Source organism: Pongo pygmaeus, chromosome 14 (genome assembly GCF_028885625.2).
Source record: "Pongo pygmaeus isolate AG05252 chromosome 14, NHGRI_mPonPyg2-v2.0_pri, whole genome shotgun sequence".
Taxonomy (NCBI): domain Eukaryota; kingdom Metazoa; phylum Chordata; class Mammalia; order Primates; family Hominidae; genus Pongo; species Pongo pygmaeus.
In genome coordinates, this window is record NC_072387.2 from 32,363,125 (window position 1) to 32,375,239 (window position 12,115).

Consider the following 12,115-nt stretch of genomic DNA (forward strand, 5'->3'; position numbering starts at 1 on the left):
GATCATATAATGAAATAGCTTTCTGACATCAGAGTAAGAAAGGATTTTTTTTTTTTTTTTTTTTTTGAGACACATTCTTGCTCTGTCACCCAGGCTGGAATGCAGTGGTGCAATCTCGGCTCACGGCAACCTCTGCCTCCCGGGTTCAAGCGATTCTTCTGCCTCAGCCTCCTGAGTAGCTGGGACTTCAGGTGCCCGCCACGATGCCCAGCTAATTTTTGTATTTTTAGTAGTGATGGCGTTTCACCACATTGGCCAGGCTGGTCTGAAACTCCTGACCTTGTGATCCACCCACGTAGGCCTCTCAAAAGTGCTGGGATTACAGGCATGAGCCACTTCGCCTGGCCCAAGAAAGGATTTAAAATGAGATACAAAACCAAAAAACAAAGAAGATTGATAAAATTACATTAAGACCTTCTGTTCATCCAGAAACTCCCAAAAGACACTGAAAAGACAAGTAAGAAACTGAGAGAAGGTATCTGGAACACATAAAACCAAGAAGGGATAAGTGTTCAGGATATATTAAGAACTATGAATCAGAAAGCAATGACTTAATGGAAAGTGAGCGAAGATATGGACAGGCATTCCAAAAACACAGAAATACAAACGACTCAAATAGAAGAAATGATGTTTACGCCATAAGAAGTCAAGGAAATGCTAATTAAAGCCATAGTGAGAGACAATTTCACATCCACTAGGATAGGTAGAACTTAATCTGACCTTATTAAGTGTTAGCAAGGATGTGGGGTAATGAGACTCTTCATGCACTGGTAGTGATGAGTGTAAACTGTTATAAACAACTTTGAAAAACAATTTGACATTACCTAGAAATGATCCACCAATTTTTTTTTTTTTTTTTAATGGAGTCTCACTCACTCTATTGTCCAGGCTGGAAAGCAGTGGCACGATCTGGGCTCACTGCAACCTCTGCCTCCCAGGTTCAAATGATTCTCCTGCCTCAGACTCCGGAGTAGCTGGGATTACAGGCTCGTGCCACCATGTCCAGCTAATTTTTGTATTTTTAGTAGAGATGGGGTTTCACCATGTTGGCCAGGCTGGTCTCAAACTCCTGACCTCGTGATCCACCCACCTCAGCCTCCCAAAGTGCTGGGATGACAGGCATGAGCCACCGTGCCTGGCCAATGATTACCAATTCTGTTCACTAGCTTATGTGCCCTAGAAAAATTCTGCTTGTGTGTAACAAGAGACAGGTACAAGAATGTTCATAGTCAGATTTTTTGTAATCACAGAAAATCTAGAAACACATGTATCTATCAATAGAACACATACTGAGATATAATCATTCATGAACATGCTATTAATTCATTTAAAAAATGAATGAAATATAGTGAAATGCACCAAGGTGGACAAATCTCAAACAGTTTGATGAGAAGTCACAAAAGAGTATGTACATTTTGGTTCTGGTTACATAAAGTTTGAAAGATGGAAAACCTAAAAAATTTGTTTAGTGACGCACACAGGAAATGATAATTAGCAAATTCAGAAAAGTGGCTATATCTTGGGTGGCAAAACAGGAGACGTGATCAAGTGGGGCAACACAAGTCTGCTTAGGTTCTGGCGATGCTGCTTCTTATCATGGGCAATGTGTATGTGGCTACTCATCTTAACGTTGTTATTTAAATAATACATTTTATACTTTTTCACATTAATAACATTTTATAGTAACTTTAAAAAATTCATTTGAACTCTACTTTTAGTGATTTTTAATGTGATCAGCACACTGACCCATTGTGGGAGTCATCTTTTGGGATCCCATCTTCACGTGAGGAATTCCTATTAGATTTCCCACTTTGAATAAAGGGGCCTGGACCTTTATTTCCTTTTTCTTTAACTTCGTGTAGTTATCAAAGTTGCTCAAGGTTTTGTAGTTATGAAGCAACTCTAGAGTGATTGCCTTCTTTGACACATGCTTACCTCCCAGTGTGTGATTTCAGTTTGTTTTGGAGCTTGGTATGTTCTTTACTTTTATGCCAACTCAGTAAATGTTCATTAAAAAAAAAATTGGCATCTGATCTGACTTATTTGGGAGAGTTGTTCATCTGCCATAATAGTGGAAATGGAAATTCCAAATTCCTTTCTTTTTATACTGAGAATAGCACTCACATAATTATAATTATATAACACTGCTATGTTAGAATAATGAAAAACTGCATTAAATGATTTTTATGTTAGGCATTATTAAATGCACTTTGCACGCATTGTGTGAAATCATTTAATCCTCCTAACAACCTTGTGAAAATAACATTCAAAGAGGTTGCCCAAAGTTGTTCAATCCCTGTCGTTCTTACTAGAGAACTAGAGCCTACATAACATAGAAGGTCTCACCTGATAGTTTAGGTACTACAAATATAGTTCCATCATCACCAACACAGCTGACTGTTGCCTCAAATACTTTCAAGTTAGGAATAGCTGGTGGTTTATACCCTCTAGTGGTTCTTGGTTCTAGAATTTTCTCCTGAAATTCAGACACTTTCTGTTCACTGATTATGTCAGCAGTTTTCTTGTCAGGGTCAAAGTTAGTTTTAATACAGTTAGCAACTACTGAATCTTCCTGTTCCAGGGGGACTTCCAGAGACTTCTCAGATAATGAATGACTGTTACCTAATTTATTAATTCTGTAACATCCAAAAAAGAACACATCTGAACATGAGGAAATATAAAATTCTGGGTAAAACAACATAAAAAGAATCCTTCAGATATACATGAAATTGAAAGAAAATATTTGCTCTAATTTGTTACATAAAAATTACCATAACTTAAGTTAAAATTAAAACTACTTTAAATTATGAGACTGATGAGAAAAAGCAATAAAAATTTAAGTAAATGTTTTAAATTTCTATATTTACACACTATGCTCTCTTAAAATTTCATACATATATCTCAAGCATTGTACAATGAATTCAATGTTACTAGAAGATACAACACCTTTAAGATGATTTCAATTTAGTCCACACATAGACATCTGGCAAGCTATTAACATCCATAAATACAAAGAAAATATGAGTCTCCTAAAAAACAATAAGGTACTATCCATATATTACCTAAGTGGTAATATGCTATATTTACTCAGTTTTTCTACTTTGTACCATTCCCTTCCAATAAAAAAAAATAGGTATCCCTATTGTATAAAAAAATAAAATCTTACAAGGAAATATTAATATTGATTGTGTTTTAGCGGAATTATAGCAAGTTTCTATTTCTTCTCATCTCCTGTACTTTTAAAAGGAAATAAGAGCCAAGCATGGTGGCTCACGCCTATAATCCCAGCACTTTGGGAGACTGAGGAGGGAAGATCACCTGAGGTCAGGAGTTCGAGACCAGCCTGGCCAACATGGTGAAACCCTGTCTCTACTACAAATAGAAAAATTAGCCAGGCATGGTGGCACATGCCTGTAATCCCAGCTACTTGGGAGGCTGAGGTGCGAGAATCGCTTAAACCCAGGAGCCAGAGATTGTAGTGAGCTGAGATCACAGCACTGCACTCAAGCCTGGGCAACAGAATGAGACTCTGTCTCAATCAATCAATCAATCAATCAATCAATGGAAATAAAGCATTTATGAAAAAGCCACATAATTCCTCAAATACCCTGCTAGTCCCCCAACCCACCGCCGCCTTAAGATAGCTAGTAGTTTCAGTCTGTAAAAGCAGTAAAGAACATTACAACTGGTAGCAGACAATGTCAGTAGTATTAACTTGCCTAGCATTTTCCATTCTAACATTTCTTCTATCAAGGAATTGCTTTAGCCTAAAGGGAAAGCAATTAGCTGTATGCCAAAGCCCGGGCAATCCAGGCCGCATCTCCCATATCTAGCCTCATGTCCCACTTTCTTTCTGACTTCTAATTCTCTTTCCATTCCATCAGGATTGGGATCCCTGTTCTGAAGAAGCTAAGATATAAGTTAAGGCAAACACATCTATGGAGATCTGGCCATGTATGGTACAAAGTGGCTACTTGGGACTTGTGTCTCCAATTCCAACATACCTCTATATCTCTAGAAAGAGAGAGAAAAGAGGCCGAGCGTGGTGGCTCACGCCTGTAATCCCAGCACTTTGGGAGGCCGAGGCGGGCAGATCACGAGGTCAGGAGATCGAGGCCATCCTGGCTAACACGGTGAAACCCCGTCTCTACTAAAAATACAAAAAATTAGCCAGGCGAGGTGGCGGCCGCCTATAGTCCCAGCTACTCAGGAGGCTGAGGCAGGAGAATGGCGTGAATCCGGGAGGTGGAGCTTGCAGTGAGCCGAGACTGCGCCACTGCACTCCAGCCTGGGTGACAGAGCCAGACTCCGTCTCAGGGAAAAAAAAAAAAGAGAGAGAGAGAAAAGATTAAGCTAGGGCCACAACCATATCCTGATCCTGTCCCTGGACCAAAGGTGCTTAAACTCCAAACATAGAACCCGAAAGGATCTTTAAATGTAAATACTGTTCAATTACTTATTTGCTACTCATCCTGTTTCATATAAATATATTTACATTTCATATAAATACATCTAGTAGGTATATACCTACCAGAATTTCTAAAATAAAGCCTAAACATTCATGTCTAAGCAAAGGATTCCAAAGGGCTCAGATCTGGTATCCACTACATTGTTCTCTTTTTCTTTGGTTTACAGTGTAAATGTCAAAGGAGAGGGGAAATTACAAAAGCAAGTATGTCAGTAAACGGGCTTAAGTATGCAAGAACTGACATGCCTGAAAAATGAAATGAGCAATTCTTAAGGAATCTATTTCTGAGCTGGCTCCTCAGGTCAGCTTATAAATCTTTAAGAGCAAACAAGATGCAATTCAGACTTGAAAGCACACATAAGATTTGAACACGCAACTAAGAGGCATCCATCACAAACTGATGTCAAAAATTTTTTAAAAAGTCTATACCTCCTTTCTCTCAAAGCCAAACCCTTTTTAATCAAATATTTAGAAACATCAACACGCTCTCCTTTTTCATCTCTGCAGAAAATTTTCACAGGTAATGGCCATGTTGTGTTGTTTTCCTGCAGTGATTTAAGAGCAGAGTAAACATGAAACACCAAAATGAAATCTTCATATAAACAATGTACATTTCACAGGCAGTTCTTCTACATTTCTCTAAGCAAGAAATATTCCCAACTGAGTCAAGTTATTTTGATATCTAAACACATCAAAAAATAGCACTGGGCTGAGTGCGGTGGCTCACGCCTGTAATCCCAGCACTTTGAGAGGCGGAAGTGGGCGGATCACTTGAGGTCAGGAGTTTGAGACCAGCCTGACCAACATGGTGAAACCCTGTCTCTACTACAAATAGAAAAATTAGCCAGGCATGGTGGCACATGCCTGTAGTCCCAGCTACTTGGGAGGCTGAGGCAGGAGAAGCTCTTGAACCTGGGAGTCGGAGATTGTGGTGAGCCGAGATCGTGCCATTGCACTCCAGCCTGGGCCACAAGAGCAAAACTCCATCTCAAAAAAAGCAAACAGCATGGAAGAGACTGGAACAGAGAGTTATTTTGTGAAATGCATCAGGAAAACCTCAATGTCAAGGTGAAATTAAAGAAAAAAAATCAAACTAGAAACTTTTTTTTCCAGTCACAGAATGGGGAGTTGGGAAGTGAGGAATACAACATCAGTTAACAAGTTTCTTTATTCTTTTGCATTCTCTGTAAATCAGAGAATCTAAATATATTTTCCAAGGTGTGCCTGTTTTCTCCTACAAAAAGCAAAAGAACTACAAAACATATATTCTGCTTCATATGGAAAAAGGTATAAAACTGGAGAAGGCACATAAATAGTAATAAAGTGAATTATAAAATTCTACTCAATGTAACAAAACATTTAAATTAGAAAAAAGAAAGCAAAGAATATTTTTGAAGTGGTCTGAAAAGATATATGCCTCTTATACTTTGAAATAAAACCAACAAAATTTGTAACAAAATCCAAATAGTTGGCTGCTATTTTCTCTACAAGAAAGAAAATAAATGGAATTGATGGAAACATTAATGAGATCATCAGCACATATCTCTTGTAACTTGTTACCTCACTATCCACCTGTAAGATTATAGTTGCTACAGCTCCAGTCAGGTACAATGAAAGACAGTCACAAGCTGTTGCTGTCCACTTGTCACTCCCACCAGCTGGTCTACAACAGAAAACAATGGCAACTTGTTTTATAAAAATAGCATACAATATTCAAATATACAAAAAACACTATATTTAAACACATATACACTCACAGTTTGAACCAACTATCTGTAGTAAAAAAACAATTTAAACATGGATTCATATTATTTTTACATTTTTTTCTCTCATTTTCCTATCCTTTTTTCATCCCTCTATTTTACTGAGGGCCCATATTACATATTAACTTATTTATATGTATCTCTTCTGCAGCTACATTGAGGACCTGGAAAAAACAGGTATATTTTAAATACTTTTTAAGTCATTATATACACTTCATATATGTCAACTAGACTGTAAACTCCAAGAGAACAGGAATGATGATGTATTATGTGCATCATCATATTCCCTAATGACTAGTATAGTGCCTGTCACATAGAAGCCATTCCAGCAATATTTAATGGAAAGAAAAAAAGTCTCTTTGTAATGATGATTCCACTGCCCATCTTTGGAAGTTCTTTGGATTTAAAATCTAACTGGAATTGCTACCCATAAATAATAGAAATACCAGAAATTTAAATTACTGATTCAACAAAATTTTTTACATTATCTGATAGATGTGGTAATACAGTTTTAAATGACTAAAATTTAGCAGTACCATTGCCTAAGCTTTCAGCAAATACTGTCAGACAGTAATGCATAGTTTAAAAAAATGCTCAATAAATATCTGACAGATAAATGAAATGCAGAGTATCCAATTTCATCATCCATTTTAGTTTACAGAGTTGAAACTGAGTGACTGCAGAGGTGTCCAATCTTTTGGCTTCCCTGGGCCACACTGGAAGAACTGTTTTGGGCCACACATAAAATACACAAATGTAGCTGATGAGCTAAAAACAAAACAAAACAAAACAAAAAACTCAAAAAAATTTCACAATGTTTAAGAAAGTTTACAAATTTGTGTTGGGCTGCATTCAAAGCCATCCTGGGCTGCATGTGGCCTGTGGGCTGTGGGTTGGACAAGCTTGCCTTAGATGTGTCTAACCAGCAAATCTATCCCCAAGAATAAAGAATTAGTAACACAGAAGAGATTACAGATAACATAATGGAGGATCTATAGGCTCTCTAAATATGATTTCTAGTTCCAGAGTTTCATTGAGCTTGCCCATTAACTGAGTAAACAATTAATTCTGGTCAATTTTTTTAAGAGACAGGGCCTCATTATGTTGCCCAGGCTGGCCTTGAACTCATGGGCTCAACGGATCCTCCCATCTTGGTCTCCTGAGTAGCTGGGGCTAAAGGTGTATGCCACCACACTCAGCTTCGCCTGGTCAATCTTTTCACAGTAACATGGCTTATATGGGTGAACTAACCAAATCAACTGGGCACATAACTTGGCCAAACAGGATTTCGTAAATGTGCTATACTACTTATTGTAAAGCCCAGAGAGAGTTCTTATGTGCTAAGAAGCTTAAATTGTTAGGAACTCTTGGAACCAGTAATGGTTTATTTATTACGATGGTATATAAATAAATATAAGTCAATGTAACATCAAGGTTATCCATTGATTTATTATGGATATAAATATTAATTTAACATTTAAAAAATGTATGAATATAGAATTTCAGTTAGGGAAGATGAAAAAGTTCCTGAGATGAAATGGTGGTAAATGCTATATAACAATGTGATTTTTTTGTTTTATTTTATTTTTTTGAGACAGAGTCTCACTGTGTCGCCCAGGCTGGAGTGCAGTGGCGCAATCTTGGCTCACTGCAACTTCTGCCTCCTAGGTTCAAGCAATTCTCCCTACCTCAGCCTCCCAAGTAGCTGGGATGATAGGTGCCTGCCACCACACCTGGCTAATTTTTGTATTTTTAGTAGAGACTAAGTTTCACCATGTTGGCCAGGCTGGTCTTGAACTCCTGACCTCAAGCGATCTGCCTGCCTCAGCCTCCCAAAGTGCTGGATTTACAGGCGTGGGCCACCGCGTCCGGCCATGAATGTTCTTAATGTCATAGAACTGTGCACTTAAGAATGGTAAAAGGGTAAACTGAGTTTAATATCTATTTTATCAACCTAAGAACAATCTATTAAAAGGGATTTCTTAAAATGACAGTAAAACAGAGTGGTTAGAGTCCCGGTTCTGGGTTCAGACTGTGTTTATAATCCTAACTCAACAGTCAGCAGATATTTTATCCAGATAATAAAATACTTAACCTCTTAAATATTCAATTTCCTTACCTATAATTAGTATTTATATCTTTAAGGTTTGTTGTTAGGATTAAGTGAAATAGTGTCTTTAAGACAATTAATGCAGGTTCCAGAAGTTCTTAAAGGTTAGCTATTATTAGGCTTTTAAAATGATAATGGTATTCCATTCCAGTCCATAAGATACCATTTAAAGTATGTACACAAACACATTCTCTGTACTGTTAGGTACAATTAAGGGACTGATATAATTCTGTTCAATTATTCTGAATAAATATTTAATGTCAAAGTGAAAACTAAGATAGGATTTATATAGTATGTGAGCTGAGATTTCCATTCCAGGGCACTGAAAAGATTTACAGTGTCCCATTGTCACCATCAGTGATCACAGACAATAGGAAGAGGTGCCTGTAAGGTTAGAGAAATGGCTCATTAAGAGGAAGGTATCCTATCAGAACAAGGATCTTTAGGGAATAAAACAAATAAAAAAAAAGAAGCTATCCTATCATAATATCAATTTTTAGGCCGGGCGTGGTGACTCACACCATAATCCCAGCACCTTGGGAGGCCGAGGCAGGCAGATCACTTGAGGTCAGGAATTTGAGACCAGCCTGGCCAACATGGTGAAACCTTATGTCTACTAAAAATACAAAAATTAGCCGGGCATGGTAGCGCACACCTGTAACTCCAGCTACTCGGGAGACTGAGGTGGGAGAATCGCTTGCATCTGGGAGGCAGAGGTTGTGGTGAGCCAAGATGACACCACTGCACTCCAGCCTGGGCAACAGAGGGAGACTCTGTCTCAAATAAATAAATAAATAAATAAATAAATAAATAAATAAATAGATCAGGTTTCAAAACAGATAAATCAAACCAATGTTAGATTTATATAGATAACTTTGGGTAAGGTACTTAATTTCTCATCATGAAGTTTCTTCAATTGTAATATGAAGATAATAATAGTTCCATGTCGGTATTATTGTGAGAACTAAACTAACACACGTAAAGCACATCATACAATGCCTGTCCTAGTGGACAATAAATGTTAAGGTATATTGTATAGTGTATCTGGAGTTCTCTCATGAGATCCTTGCAGATGAGATACAAATAAGCTAGATAAACCAGTATGGTTTATTTCTTAAAAAAAAAAAATCACACACAGGTTCATTAAAGTTTTTATAATAATGCTGAAAGGGTCTTTCGGATCTTTTAGCTTTATTGGTAAACATATTTTTAATATTCCTATTTATAATCCATGTCTGAAAAGCCTACACATATATGTATACCTAAGTGTGTGTATGTGTATATGTCTTTTAGCCAAATAACATGCAATTGGCTTCAAGTCAGTGATCAAATTTGAGACAATCTAAAACAAGCTTATCCAACCTGCACGCGGCCCAGGACAGCTTTGAATGTAGCCCAACACAAATTCATAAACTTTCTTAAAACATTATGAGATTTTTTTGCAATTTTTTTTTAGCTCATCAGCTATTATTACTGTCAGTGTATTTTATGTGTGGCCCAAGACAATAATTCTTCTTCCAATGTGGCCCAGAGAAACCAAAAGATTGGACACCCTGGTCTAGAACTACAAGCTACCCCAAGTGATTTGGATAACTGTGGTAGCATATCAAAGCAATAGCAAACGATCTGCCAGTAGACTTAATGATAGAGCTGTTTCCTATATGTACAATTTTACCTAGTATTCTATGGTGAATAGCAGCTAGGATTTATTTAACAAAAGTTAACAACTCTTCTGAACCTCTGGGGGAAGGCCAGTTATTTTTGGCTTAGAGGCTAGATATCCAATTTTTGCCAATAAAAGAAACTCAAATTTTTATGTGAAATTTACTAGTTTTTTAAAGAGTTAATATGCCATGGTTCAAAAAACATTCTGCAGGCCAAGTGCATATTAGTTGGATTTAGCTCATAAACTGTAGACTACAACTCTGACAGAGGTATGCTTTCAAATCTACAGATAATACAACATTAGATGGGGCAGCCTAGACATGGAATAGCAAAATCAAATATCTGAGTTTCAAAACCAATTAGAAGAAAGTTGGCAGGAAAAACTGTAAAATTCTATATTTAGGTTAAAAAATCACTGTGTCAGGCTGGAGTGTAGTAGCACAATCATAGCTCAATGAAGGCTTGAACTCCTGGCCTCAAGTGATGTTCCTGCCTTAGTGTCCCAAAGTGCTGGGATTACAGGTGTGAGCCACCTCACCTGGCCCTTTCCCCTCCTTTCATCTGGATCTTTTCTTTCCTTTGCTCCACTGCCTGTCTTGCTCAAATTGAAGTCTATTCCCAGCAATTTCTTCTCAGTGTGGGGTTATGGGAAGGAATTTCAGTTTACTTTCAAGAGGTTATACGGCTAAAAACGCTCCAGTATTGCGGGAGTTTGGCACATTTACAGATCTCTTTCTCGCATTCAGATAAGAACCGCATCCTGCCTTATCCCTTAGTTTTGGCTGCTATTCTCAGATTGGCCTGCAGGCACCAGTGAAATACCGTTGCCAATTCCTATTCTCAAAGCTGTTGGAATCCTAGTCTGCCTTCCCTCCAAATCCTCCCACACAAGTGTTGATACTGTAAAGGTCCTGGTTCATGGTGTACCCCACCTGCTAATATTTGAGGGCTCACAGAAGTAACCTGTCATCTGATTTTGTTGTAGATATTGACTGTGTAGTCTTTAGTTTTACTATCCAAGTTACTGTTTTTATAGTGGGATTCCAGTAGACTAAAACTGTTCTGTCATTTTCCCAGAATCCTCTACAAATTCACTCTTTTTGGTAATTTACATATTTTTAGCTTTCTATGCAATTCTAAACTTACACAATTTATTTCTGTGTTTGTTGTTCCTCAAAGTAAAATTTTTAATATTCAACAGTTTGAATTCTATCTAGGCACTTTCATACTCACCTATCTCTATTTCTCAATGCCACTAAATTTACGTGCTCCAAACTTTTCTCCTTCCCTCTTAAAGTCCAAAATTAACTAGATTTTAGGAAAATTTCAGAATATCTTAGCAAAATTAAAACTGACGAGAACCCATTTAAAAATAATATTTAAAATAATGAGAAAATTACTCAGCTAAAAACTACCTTATGTCAACCAGAGAACATTCCAAAGAGAGTCTTCCCATTGTCTTTAGATTTTCTTGAAGTTTTCTTAAACAGTCAACATTCACTACTAGTTCAACACCCACATCATACAGCAAGACCTAAGAAAATAATAACTTTAAGTCTACAGACAAACAACACTTTGAAATATTTTTTTGGCAAACTGAAAAACTCAATGAAAACTGTTTTAACTCCAGGGAAAAAAAATACAAAATGCATTCACCTTCACAATTATACTTTTAATTCTGTAATTTACCTCTACCAATGTGTCTGTAACCATTCTGATGATCTGGCCTCTTCGCCACTGATTTTTATCTTGGATCTTAACAGCACAGTGCATATCATTTTCCCATTTAACAGGTTCCCATTTTGAGTTTTGATAAGCAGCTATCATCTTTTCTTCTAAACTATAGAGATAAAAAATATTTAACTTTCCAAACCTTTTCTTATATAATTCTCTGGCTACATGTTTTCTACAATCCCTGCTTGCTCATTCCGCTCCAGCCAAGCTGGACACCTTGTTCTTCCTTAAATGTACAAGTGTATTTCTTCCTCAGGTTTTTGAACTAGCTCTTCCTTCTGCTTGAGATAAACTTCCCTCAGACCCTCATGTGGCTTACCTCCCTCCTTCCTTCTTTGGGGCCTGTTTCAAAAGTCACTGTCTCTGAGGTCTTCT

General features: G+C 37.3%; 1 protein-coding gene across 5 annotated transcripts in view; it reads right to left on the bottom strand.

Annotated features, from left to right (window-relative positions):
• Window positions 1–12,115, bottom strand: part of RNF17 (ring finger protein 17) — a 137,686-nt gene that overhangs the window by 32,037 nt on the left and 93,534 nt on the right. For 4 of the 5 annotated variants that reach the window (XM_063650630.1, XM_054445929.2, XM_054445927.2 and 1 more), the window contains 5 exons: window positions 11,696–11,846; window positions 11,422–11,540; window positions 6,029–6,131; window positions 4,898–5,013; window positions 2,347–2,636 (listed from right to left, as the gene is read on the bottom strand). In XM_063650630.1, coding sequence (XP_063506700.1) covers window positions 2,347–2,636; window positions 4,898–5,013; window positions 6,029–6,131; window positions 11,422–11,540; window positions 11,696–11,846 — 779 coding nt within the window. The remainder of the gene's footprint in view (window positions 1–2,346; window positions 2,637–4,897; window positions 5,014–6,028; window positions 6,132–11,421; window positions 11,541–11,695; window positions 11,847–12,115) is intronic. The other variant, XM_054445930.2, reaches the window with a different exon arrangement.